The sequence below is a fragment of the Euphorbia lathyris genome, chromosome 8 (genome assembly GCF_963576675.1).
Source record: "Euphorbia lathyris chromosome 8, ddEupLath1.1, whole genome shotgun sequence".
NCBI classification, from domain to species: domain Eukaryota; kingdom Viridiplantae; phylum Streptophyta; class Magnoliopsida; order Malpighiales; family Euphorbiaceae; genus Euphorbia; species Euphorbia lathyris.
In genome coordinates, this window is record NC_088917.1 from 63,726,201 (window position 1) to 63,739,572 (window position 13,372).

Consider the following 13,372-nt stretch of genomic DNA (forward strand, 5'->3'; position numbering starts at 1 on the left):
TACAACCAATTCTACAAAAGTGACAAAGAAGTTATGTCCAGTAAAGTTGCTCTACAATGAATATACCGGGAAAAGAATTTTAATATATATTTTTTTTGTATATAAATACATTTTCAGTAGGAATTAAAGTCTTATATTGTCATTCAAATTTTTTCCCACATACAATGGAACCTCCGAACTTTCCGTTCTGACTCCGCCACTGGTAAAAATAAGTATATATATATATATATATTCCTCAACAACCGTAAGGTGAATTTGAATTAATTTATTTTCTTTAAATTTAGGTAAAAAGTATTATGAAGCTTTAATCATTTGGATTTTAATGGATCCAACTTGTATATTTGTTTTTGTCACAGTAAGTCATTAATGACTAGAAAAGTTAATGTTGAATTTCAAATTTGGTAAAGAAATCGCTATTCATTTTATATGCGTTAAAAAATTTATATTTTTAACAGTTCAATAACATTATTTTATATGTCTGACCTGTCAGAAATTTTAAAAAATATAATTTAAATTGTAAAAAAATATACTTTTTAATACAAATAAAATGAATAAGGTTCAAATGTTCATAACTAATTAATTTGAGAATGAAATATTTCATATGACAAAAAGAAAAATAAATGATTAAAAAATCAAAGAAACAATCTACCAAAATTAGAATAACTAGAATCCTCAATATGTTTTTTACCTTAGATTTAAGGTTTTCAACATGTTTATATTGTAATGTTTGCATGGCCAAACTAAATTCATTCTTTTAAATTTAAATATCCAACATGAGAGTTTAGAATATGAGATATTAAAATATTTCATATTGACACATTATCAGTGGCACCACCTTTTCCCTATGCCAATTGTGCTAACTGATTCATTTGTTTCATACTCATATTCCAGTCATATTTGACATTTAAAAAAAAACCTCTAATATACATCAGATCTAAATAGTATTTAAAAAATTTACTAACGCTTAACATAGCACCCTAAAAAAGGCAAACTAATTAACAAAAAGAATAGATTCACCAAAGATGATCCGAAGTAGTCAATCCATGCTTTACTAAAGTGTCATCAACACGATTACATTTTCTATAAATATGCGAGTTTGAGATTAAAGAAAAATAATGCATATAGTCTCGATAGATTTCCCACTTAAGTACCATGGACTTTTTTTTAAGAGATTAACAACGTAAGTGGAATCTACCTCCAACCACAAACAATGATGAAATATGAAACGCATAGCAGTGGGATAAGCTCTCAAAAACCATTTTCACTTCCCCAAATCAGCTCACCCTTACACCTTATCCCTCAATTTGTTTGCTGAGTCACCCACATAATACCAAAGGGGAGGAATCAAACGGCTCCTTTCTTGAATTAGTTACAAACATCTTTTACTCTTTTGTTTTTAATTTCCTTTTATACAGCTATATTCTTTTGTCTCTTGTGATAGCTAGGGTTATAAATTACCTTATATAAATGCTGCTCTTATAATCACCTTTCATTATTGAATGAAAAGAATACTGTTCAATTCATCTCAATCATCATGGTACCAGAGAATTGACGGCGCTCTCTGCTCTTCCTCTATCTCCAAAAGCTTTATTTTCTGCCATCAATGGCAATACAAAACACTAGCCCTTATTTTCTCTCCTCAAATGAAAATCCCTCTCTTGTCCTTGTCACTACACCTCTAACAGGACCAAATTATCACTAGAGGTCTCGAATGATTAGAATAGCCCTGATGTCGAAGAACAAATATGGCTTTGTTGATGGGTCAATGCCAAAACCAGCATAAGGAGACACAATGTTTTCTACCTGGGATAGATGCAACATTATGGTCATTTCCTGGATCATGTGAGCTGTTTCTCCAACAATAGAGGAAAGCCTTATCCGGGTTGATTCGGCAGACTCTGTTTGGAGAGTTCTGGAAGAACATTATAAATAAAATTATTTCTGATATTTCATTTGTTTTTTTTAATTTTAGATTATAAATAAAATTTACTCCCATTATTTTATTTGTGTTTGTTTTTCTTATTTGTCATTGATATTATGTAATATTAGTGACTCCAATCACCCCATAATTAGTAGCTATTTAACTTGATGATTTCTCAGGATCAGATTCCCATCACTAATGATAACATGTGTGAAAATATCACATGAGGTTCCGGTAGTCTTTCTGAAAGATCCAATTTAAACGTTTACAACATTTCTGCAAGATAGAGATCGACCAGATCCCGATAAGAGGCTTTCTGATACCCATTTCAATCTTAATTTTAAGAGAAATAATAAACTAACAAACCAATGAACAATAATGAGTAAGAGAATAATGTGCATAAGATGCATCTTTTCGAGAGAGTAAGACCTTTTTTTTTTTATAGAGGAGTTAATAATCCTATTTTGAACAAATTGACTCTAATCTTTAAAGAAAAGAATTCTGCCTATTTAGGAAATAATTACGTCATTAGAGATTCCTAATTAGTGTAGGATTGATGTCCTAATTAGAAATGTGTTTCTAGAAGGTCAAATCGTTAATCATCGTTTAAGTTAGACTTCCATATCTAAATCCGTTCAAATATATTAACATCCGTTATCACAAACAAGCATCAAAATTGAAGTGAAGAATAAAAATCAAGAAGACAAACCAAAGAAAGAAGAGAAATTATTGCATTTCATAAATTCAAATCAAAGTAGAATAACTAATTAATTTTCTCACGAGATAATTCCCTTTTCATGCAATAAAATCAAAGTAGAATAACTTCAATAGGTTTAGAAACATTACATGATTTACAATTATTACAGTAATGCCAATAGGCCAATAGGTTTTACCGAGGCTTCCCTCTGCAATGCAACTTCTCTTACATATTTAACCCACTTTCACCTTCTTCTTCTATTTTTTTTTTTTTAATAAGCTACAAATTTACTCTAATCGTTTTTTAGGGATGATAAATTTACTTGTAACATACGAAATAGCATAATTTATCTCTAATATTGTCAAACAAGATCATTTTTATCTCTATATAACAGAAAATTTGAACAAACTATTTAACAGTTGTCTGCCATATTAGATCTTTCAAACAATCCTAAACTGAAACAATTTAGTGTGTTTTAGCAAGTTGTTTATAATTATTTTAATAATCGAGTAAACATTTTAAGCAATTTTTTTTACGATCGATTTGTGTTTGAAAGACTTAAATATTGATATTTTAGCAGGTTGTAATTGTGTTTGTAATAGAATAAATATTTTAGATATAATTGATATTTGAAATGTGTAATGTAACAACTAAATACCGAGTTAAATAATAATAAATAAGTCTGTTTAAATTTTCTATGAAATAGAAATAAAATTTATCTTATTTTACGCTAGCAATAAAAGTAAATTTGCACTTTATCGATTTTTTTAACAATATCCTTTTATTCTTGCATTGCATTTTTCAACTAGCGTTACATATTCCAAATTTTAATAAAAATATTATTTGTCCATTGAATGGTTTTTTTTAATAGTTAGTCCGGTTTCTCGGTTGAAGTTGGATATTTTTAGATAGATTTTTTTCCAATTAAAACTTTCTGCGTACACTAAAATTTGAATTCGAAATCTAACTTAAACGACTTAAAACTCTTTATCACTCAAGCTTAACTTTAATGGTTTCCATTGAATTTATTCATTACATACGTCCATTATCATTAACACATATCATTCCACTGAAGCATGGAATGAGAGCCCATTACCATAGGCTGCCCATACAAAACTCTCTGGACATGATTAAACTTCAAAGTCCATCACATGAGGCCCATAAAGATTTCTGTCTTCTAATTTTTCCTTTTTTTTAAAGGAAAATAACATACCTTTTCTGTACCAAATTAAATAAATAATTTATGTTTCAACTTTCTTCTGTTTATAACAAATTAAATGGGTTAGATCTAATTGATTGGGTCTCATTAAGGTGATTTGTCCGAAATATCCAACAATCCAATTTATAAATTATAAATAGACCAGATATCGGTAACCAAATTGAGCAAGATGGGAGAATTGTGCAATGGAGTTTCATCATATCGTATATACTCTAATCCTACTCTAATTATAATTTTACAAATATTTTCATATTACATGTCATATATTTATAATATATGATCAATATACATTAAATCACCTCCTATATGCTATAAAACATAGGTTTATAGACATTAATTAAAATAATAGACTTATCATATAATAAATAAATAAGGGACAACAAAATCTTTTTTTTTTTAATATTATTAATTTCTATGTGTTATAGTATTAATTCATTTGGGCTCATAACAAGTGGGCCCATTATGAATTAATGTATTTAGATGAATCTTGGTCCAATATTAAGAGTCTTTGGAAGGAGTTTTGTCGTTGGCCAAAGCCATCCTTCGGCCATCTCAACATGAACGAACATAATCAGTCAAAAGTACATTTAAGGACATGTGGATCAATTAGAGCAATGGATTCCAAGTGTACGCTCCTTATATTCATAAATACAATGGCACACTGACTTATCAGAAGATGCTACGTGTTTAGAAATCACTTTTCATTATCTGTAGTTGAACCACTATATAGTTGAGGTAACTGATTCTAACTACTTGAAATACTTTTTAAGACTTTGATATCTTTTTGTTCTATCAACTGACTTTATCATTGGAGAGGGTTCGCCGATCTTCGGCCTCTTTTCTGACGTTTCTTGTGTTTCAGGTGACCAGAATCTTGATTGTGAAAACAAGTTACGAAATTACGGTAACATTGTGCAACTTTTTAAAAAGACATATAATATGAAACGAAGAGAGTATTTCTTATGCAAAAATTATCATTCTATATTGGAAGATATTTTTAAAAGAGAATATAAAAAATATTCTTACTTTTATTGGGATTATGCTATAAAAAGCGTATTGAAACGTGATCTAGTAATTTACATGTAAGGGCGGTTTGAAAATTTATAAACCCTAAATAAAATAATAGATAAAATTTATAAAGATCAAATAAAATTTATAGACCTTAGATCATCACACGTCTAGTCTAGGTCCAAAACCAACCCTAATTTGAATTACCTTAGCTTTGATTCTTCGAGGGAGAGAATCAATTAATTAAGCATCAAAGACTTTTGAACCGGTAAAGAATAATAGCATTATTTATATGTTTAAATGAGACCTTAAAATCAGATGTGGATCAACAATAGTTTATTTTCAAATATTAGATTTTTAATGTTCGATGTTGTTGGTAACTAGATATTAATTGATTTCTTTTTATCAATCTAAACTGTGGTATTATTTCGTGATCCTACTAACCCTCTTAGGACATACGATCTAAAACAAGTGTTTAGTAAATACAAAACCGATTTTTTTTAAAAGCTATATTTTGTAGTTTTTTTTTTAAACAAAATAGCCATCACAACTAAAAAAGATACTAATATTTATTTTTTTTATAAAATAATCACAACTTTTAATATAACCTAAAATATATATTGTTTATTTTTTATTTCTTGACTTTTAAATTTATTATTATGTATTTACTAATAAATGTTTTTTCACATGCAACAATGTCAAATTGGTCCTTATTTTAAACAATAAAAGTAGAAAATAAAAGAAAAAAGTTAAAATTATAAACTAGTTGGTGAGTAAAATAATCACTGAAATGAGGAGAATAATTTTGAAGAAATTAGATATACAAATACAGATAGAGGCTATGCTTATTTTGTTTTTGACAAAGTAAATTTTACTTGGTGTGTTTTCACCATTAAGTAAATTTTATATTCCATCATTAAATAATGAAAAAAACCAAATAACACTTGTTTTGTCATAAACAAAGTAAGTATAGAAGACACCATCAATACAAAGTACAAATTTGAAAGCATGCGTTTCTATGTACGGCGGTGGAGATAAATTGAGAAAAGGACAAAATAAAATGGAAAATATGAACTAAAACGCGGGGTTCTCATAAAGAAAAGAAATGATTAATTAAAGTATGGCTTTGATGTAATTGGTTCGATTTTACAGCTAAACATTTTAAATTCCGGCTGTCCACAGCTATTATACTCTTTGCACCTTCCCGTGCCTTTTCTTCCTCTCCCCCTTTTGGATTCTATAAATAATACTAATCCATTCTCTACTTCTCTATCTTCTTTTCCACATTTCACTTTCTTCTCTATTTATCCAATGGCTTCTTCTTCTTCTAAATTACTGCTCTCTCTGCTTCTGGTTGCCGTATCGCTTATGGCTGCTTCTGCTGGTGACTTCAACCAGGATTTTGACATTACATGGGGAGATGGTCGTGCTAAGATACTCAACAATGGTGACCTTCTTACTCTTAACCTCGACCAAGCTTCTGGCTCTGGATTTCAGTCCAAGAATGAGTATTTATTTGGCAAGATTGATATGCAACTCAAGCTCGTTCCTGGCAACTCTGCTGGCACTGTCACTGCTTACTATGTATGTTCCCCATTCTTTGATTCCTTTTGTTCCAATTATCATATATTTTGCAGTTTACTAACTAATAAATTGTTTGGATGTTGCAGTTATCATCAAACGGCTCTAATTGGGATGAGATTGACTTTGAATTCTTGGGGAATTTAAGTGGAGATCCATACATTCTTCACACTAATGTTTTTAGCCAAGGTAAAGGCAACAGAGAGCAGCAATTCTATTTGTGGTTTGATCCAACTACTGATTTCCACACCTACTCCATCCTCTGGAATCCTCAGCGCATCATGTAAGCATACATATTCCCCAATTATGTCATTCCAAAATCTAATTCGATTATATTGAAACTAATTGTATTGTTCCTTTTTTGTCTGTTTCCAGATTCTCAGTAGATGGCACTCCTATTAGAGAATTCAAGAACATGGAATCTGGGGGAGTTCCTTTCCCAAAGAATCAACCAATGAGAATATTCTCAAGCCTTTGGAATGCAGATGATTGGGCAACAAGAGGAGGATTGGTGAAGGCTGACTGGACTCAGGCTCCATTTACAGCTTCTTACAGAAACTTCAGTGATGAAAAAGCTTGTGTTGTCTCAAAGGGAGCATCTTCTTCTTCTTGTGGAACAAATTCAAACACAAATTCATGGTTATCGGAGGAGCTAGATTCAACGAATCAAGAAAGACTTCAATGGGTTCAGAAGAATTACATGATTTATAATTACTGTTCTGATGCCAAGAGGTTTCCCCAAGGCTTCCCTCCGGAATGCAACTTCTCTTAGGATATTCATTGCCCACTTTCATCCTGTTTATATGTTTTGTACAACAATATTCTTTTATTCGTTCATTCCATTCTTTATTTAATATTATATATATATATATATATATATATATATATATATATATATTCCATTTTTTAACTTAAAATATAGTGTTTCTCCTTTCTCTTTCTCTGTGTGGAGTTTGAAAATTGAAGAGTATATGTAGTGAAAATATGGTTTCCCGTTAATTTTGTGGCGAATAGATGAATAAATAAATTATGGAAGAACCAATGAAGCGTAGTTTTAAGTTTACCACAAGGTTTCTGCTAATTAATAAGGACATAGAAAAACGAAGACTCTCAACAAGCCTATGAACATGACAACTCAGTAATGAATAAATGAATCAATTTTCAAATTTGATAAGCAGTAGAAAGCACGGCAAAAGTAAAGGCTAAATAGGCAAGAGCAAAGGCTAAATAGGCCCAAGGTTAAGCCAAAACCGATTTAGTTATCACGCCTAAAATGTCTAAAATTAATTAGAGGATGCAATTTTAAGTCTCGTTAATAAAAAAAAATAAGTTTTTTTGGGCTTTGAAAATTGAACGCAAATAGTCTTGTAAATTATGCTTGAAATTATAAATTTTTTATACATAACGGGCACTACACTATAAATTGCCTAATGCAACTCCCAATATTTGTTACCTTTGACCATTAATAGGTTGATCCATATAAGGCATGCTTGCTAGAGGTGTCAAAATGAGTCATACCTCATTTAATAACCCACTTAACCCATTGAATAAATGAGAATAGGACATTTGTCCTTCGTGAAGAGGGGTAGATGTCGCCATAAGGTTGGAACCCTATGGACACTATGGGCTCCGAGATAGCCCATAGTGCGTGCCCCTTATAGGGCGAGGTTTACTATACAGGAGACCTTTCGGAATGGAATATTGACGCATTAAAGGGCTGCTTAATAGACCCCTTCAGTAGGAGTTGGCTGGTCGAAGATTTGGGGAATTCACGGCGCCACATGGAGATTTGGCCTTGACAAGTAGCACTTCTTTTTTTTCTGGATAGTATCTCTGCTCTCTAGGTCAGTGATTCCCTAATGGATAAGGAAACTTGTTGATTTTGGATGCGAAAGGAGGGAATAGCATCCTATTTTCCAACTTTGACCAATGGATGAAAAATGGAAATTTACTAATGAGCATTGGAGACTTCTGCAAAAATATATTTTCACAAAATGCTTAAATGTTGGTAACTTAAGCAGCATGAACTTAAAAAGTGTCTCATGAGGGCTATGTATTACTGGAGAGATTCCCCTTCTTACATAAAAGTATTCGGGTTGGGTTCTGGGGTTGTTTAGCACGAGTTCATTAAGTTGCATTATGGTTAACATGTAATTTTCTTGTCAAAAAAGTGCTTCATGGAAATATTAAGCAATTCAACTTTGTATAAATGAATTCAGGACAAATTATTGAAAGTTAAATTAAAATGTGATGACGAAAAATGTGTGACTTTTTTTTTTTTTTGTTAATTTGCTAGGTAAATCTTTGTGGTCTTTTGTGGAGTTCATAGCGCAAACAACAGCAGTGATACTTTAATTACGTATTAGTTATAGAATTTTGATTCTATAGAGGTTCTCATTGATGAAATTATTTATCAGTTATAGAATAAAAATTTTCGTGTCATAGAAAATATATTGGCTGCAATTGTCTCATCTGGCTATACCAAGCTTTAGTTTTACCTAGATTCACTAGAACAAAAGTGTCTTTGTCATAGTTCTCCAAACAACTAGTTCTTGCTGATTTTTGGTAAAATTTTAGATAATGGATCTCATTTGTAATTTTCATGTTATGAATTATTTTATGGGCATGTATAACCAGTGAAATTGAGGAAATGAACTGTAATTGCTTTATTAATATGATCTAGTTCTAATCCATTTTTGAAGACTTGGATACCAGATTATATTTCTATCCTTGCATTGTATGCATGTCTTGAAGGAAAATTGATGCCTAAATTTGGTTGCTCATACACTGATACTCACATGGCATGGCATCCCATTTTCATGTGAGAATGGTGTATGCACGCTGGACATAGGAATTATTTTTCTCTTCTCAGATTTATTTCTTGAATGATTTCCCACTATTTAATGTATTTCTTTTACATCTGTCTCCTGATAGAACTTGGTTTTGTATTTGAAAATGTTTCAGCTCTTCCCCAAAAAGAATTGAAGGGCCAGATGGAAGAAACTTGCAGTTACGCTTTAGGTCAAGGTTGTCTCTTCCTCTTTTCACAGGGGGAAAAGTAGAAGGGGAACAGGGTGCTTCCATCCATGTTGTGCTGATTGATGCCAACAGTGGTGTAGTTGTAACTTCCGGTCCTGAGGCATCTCTAAAACTTGATATTGTTGTGCTTGAGGGAGATTTCAACAATGAAGACGATGAGGACTGGACCCAGGAAGAATTTGAAAGTCATGTTGTAAAAGAGCGTGACGGGAAGAGACCATTGTTGAATGGCGACCTGCAAGTGACACTCAAGGAAGGGGTAGGAACACTGGGGGAGCTCACTTTCACAGATAACTCTAGTTGGATCAGGAGCAGGAAGTTTAGGCTTGGCATGAAAGTTACCTCTGGATTTGGTGAAGGTATGCGTGTGCGTGAGGCAAAAACAGAAGCTTTCACGGTTAAAGATCACAGAGGAGAATGTAAGTTCATGCTCTCCATCATTTTTATTCTTAGAATACTATTTGGAGATTTTGAATTCATTTTCTTTACTTTTGGCAGTATACAAGAAACACTATCCACCTGCATTGACTGATGAAGTATGGAGATTGGAGAAAATTGGCAAGGATGGTTCCTTTCATAAAAAGTTAAATGGCCAGGGAATATTCTCAGTTGAGGATTTCTTGCGTCTTTTTGTCAGGGATCCTCAAAAATTACGAAATGTAAGATTTAGTTCTTAAATTAAAATTTTCCTGACATGTTCTTATCTTCTGAAATTTCTTCCATCTTTTGGATGTAGATTCTGGGATCTGGCATGTCAAACAAAATGTGGGATGCTCTTGTGGACCATGCAAAGACTTGTGTCCTTGGAGGGAAGCTTTATATCTATTATCCTGAAGATTCAAGAAATGTCGGTGTTGTTTTTAACAATATTTATGAGCTGAATGGCCTTACTTCTGGGGAACAGTATTATCCAGCTGATTCTCTTTCTGATGAGCAGAAGGTTGGTCTTATTCTTTGTTTTCCCTTTGCTCGGTACACTATTGCTAAATCCTGGGTATTTATGAATCAGGTTTAAGACATTGCCTCTTGTATTTGGAACTGTTTCCTGGTCTTTTCTGTTGCTCTAGAATTTGAAGTTTAAGTGTTACAAGTGAATGTTTGTCTCTGTAAATATCTAAATGGAAATTGTGCTATTTTTGTTATGATATTAGGATCAATATTAGTTTGTAGAAGAGATGCAACATTCACGTTTTTTATATGTACTATAACCGTTATTTTATATGTTTGAGATTTCTCTGTTCAAATATCAGTATCACAAATTGTTAACGTAGAATCACATTATTGAAGTTATTATTACATTATTGTATTTAACATGGAAATTTGATAGACAAACATGTATATGACCGTTGTATGTATTATTGTTTTCAAACATTTTTGTGTTAGCCACTGATTATAAGATTAAAAACAGCTATTGCCGCTAGTAAGGGTATTCATTTGACCATTTGACATAATTACTAGGTTTTAAATCATAATATGAGATTTGTTTCAACTTTAACTAGACTGATGTCAGCTTTAATTTTCTTGAATATCTTGATAATTTGCGATTTGAAAAATAGTGGAACTTGCAACTTGAATACATTTGTGTGCTTGGCTAGGGCTGGATGGCATTTCTTCAAGTTTTCATTATTGTTCTAGGCGTGCACTCAAATGGACTGACTTATTAAAAAACTGATTTTGTAGGTTTATGTGGACGCGATGGTTAAGAAAGCATATGAGAATTGGAATCAGGTTGTTGAATATGATGGCAAATCTCTTGTGAACTTCAAGCAAAATAAGAAATCAAATGCTTTCCGAAATGAACCTCACGTTAACCAAATAAGTTATCCTAATGCTTTAGCACATCCAGTGCAATTACCGCAACTACCCTCTCCGGTTACTGGCGAGCAGGCTCCCATGCATTCAGGCCTCCAAGTTGGCGGTAAGTGCTTATTAGCTGTTCTAGTGCTTGTCAAGAATGATATTAGAACCATGTACTTTCCAACATTTTCTGACCGATATGAAACAGTGTACTTAATGATATCCAGAATTTTCTAAGCTTTCTTTGGGATTTTTCGTGTTTGCAATCAGGTTATAATGATAGTATGGGCGCGGGATTCTCTTCTCAGGCCCAGCTTGTGAATCCAAATACACGCACCCAGTTTGACAGCACATCGTTCACATCACACGAACCCTTGATAGGAAATTCTCACCAAACAAACATGAGAAATGGCAACAGTGCTGGCCTAGCCCTTGCTCCTCCGCAGTCATCTTCATCAGGGTTTCAAGGTTTTGGCACTTCCATGCAGCAAATGAACAATCTGAATCCTTTCGAAGACTGGACACACAATCGGGAGAAGGGAGTCGATGAATTCTTCACGGAGGAAGAGATTCGCATCCGAAGTCACGAGATGCTTGAGAACGAAGATATGCAACACTTACTCCGACTCTTCAGCATGGGAGGCCATGCCTCTGTAAATATACCTGATGATGCATTTTCTTTCCCACCGTTTATGGCATCTCCAATGCCAAGCTATGATGAGGATCGCACGCGTCCTGGTAAAGCTGTTGTAGGTTGGCTGAAGATAAAGGCCGCGATGAGATGGGGATTCTTTATTAGAAAGAAAGCAGCTGAAAGGCGAGCTCAAATTGTCGAGTTGGATGATGAAGAATAGGTTGTAGCTTCTTGTGGAGAAAAGATGATCCACCATATGAGAAGATTAGTGGAAAATCTAGCAGCATATGAAGGTGTGAGAGTGCATAAGACAAGGTTGGTTATTTAGAAGTTAAAAAAACTTCTGTGGTGTTGCTGGGTATTAGGTATCAGAGAATTCTTGTACAGTTGCCACAACTCTGTACAGTGAGTAGTTTCTTTAATTACTCTTTCTTAACAAGAAGCTTCTCTGATCTTTTTTTAGCATTTGATCATGTAATCATAAATCTATCTGTTGATGATTCTTAAAAAGGGTGATTTATCTATCAGTTAATGGCTTCTTTGATTCTTGTTGATTCATTAGAGGACCCAATGAATGTTTTTTACAAGTTACTTGTTATTTCTATTTCTTCATCTTGTCATTTAACACTCTTTTTAAGTAGTTGTCGGAATTAAAGGCTTTGATGGAAGGTTCGGAAGAGATAATAATGAAACGTTAGGAAGGGAAATGAATGGTTTGAGTAGGAAGGTAACATATTGATCTTATTTTTGTTTGGAGGAAGGTACCAGTTTAGAAGGGTTAATAAGAGGTTGTGAAATAGAGATGTGGTATTGAAGAAATTGGATAATGATCATTTTGTAACATGAAGTTTAATACTTCTAAACCTTTATAATTTGGAGAGTTAAGAATCTGAGAATTTTTTATCATCTAATTACCATTTTTCAAACACAGGCATTATTAATTCTTAGACCATTTTTTGATTTTTTCTAGACCTGGGCATGGGCCGGTGAGCCCGCCTGCCCGGCTTGGGCCCGGGCCCATTTAACCGGGCCTGGACACATAAAAATCTATTCAGGCTCGGTCCGGCCCAAGCCTGTATAAGCCCGTTAAAAATGGACGGGTTTGGGCTTTGCATATATTACATCGGCCCGGCCCGATACAATATATACTATTTTTAAATATTATTATTATTTTTTTTTGGTAGACAATGAAGAAAAAAAAACAACACAAAGAACAAACTAACCAGGGATCAGCCTAGGAAAGCTAATCCCGACCCTATCCTCTAAAAGAAGAGAAGAAAGAAATGAGGGAGGAACAGAAAGAGTGGAAACACCTAACATCTCCTCATGCCCAACAGCTGCCAAGCGATCCGCTATCCGGTTCTGCTCTCTATAGATATGGCTGAACTCAACGAACTCAAAGGAAGATCCAAGCCTTTTAATAGATTTGATCAGGTTTTGACTATTGAGACAAATAGCATGATTATCGGAAATCAT

At 33.0% G+C, this 13,372-nt stretch overlaps 1 protein-coding gene and 1 pseudogene across 1 annotated transcript; both read left to right on the plus strand.

Moving 5' to 3' along the window:
• Positions 1-6,115: 6,115 nt before the first annotated feature.
• On the plus strand, positions 6,116-7,489 carry LOC136203633 (probable xyloglucan endotransglucosylase/hydrolase protein 23). Its single transcript, XM_065994832.1, has 3 exons — positions 6,116-6,429; positions 6,516-6,709; positions 6,802-7,489. The coding sequence occupies exons 1-3, from the start codon at positions 6,157-6,159 to the stop codon at positions 7,196-7,198; spliced, it is 864 nt and encodes a 287-aa protein (XP_065850904.1). The 5' UTR covers positions 6,116-6,156; the 3' UTR covers positions 7,199-7,489.
• A 1,825-nt stretch (positions 7,490-9,314) lies between these two features.
• Positions 9,315-12,440, plus strand: LOC136202664 (calmodulin-binding protein 60 B-like; annotated as a pseudogene).
• Positions 12,441-13,372: the final 932 nt, after the last annotated feature.

What these genes read in the sequence shown, in the direction of transcription:
- LOC136203633 (XM_065994832.1), top strand. Translation starts at nt 6,157, where the DNA reads ATGGCTTCTTCTTCTTCTAAATTACTGCTCTCTCTGCTTCTGGTTGCC. An exon ending in GCACTGTCACTGCTTACTAT is followed by an intron (nt 6,430 to 6,515) that starts GTATGTTCCCCA and finishes TGGATGTTGCAG; the next exon opens with TTATCATCAAACGGCTCTAA. An exon ending in TGGAATCCTCAGCGCATCAT is followed by an intron (nt 6,710 to 6,801) that starts GTAAGCATACAT and finishes GTCTGTTTCCAG; the next exon opens with ATTCTCAGTAGATGGCACTC.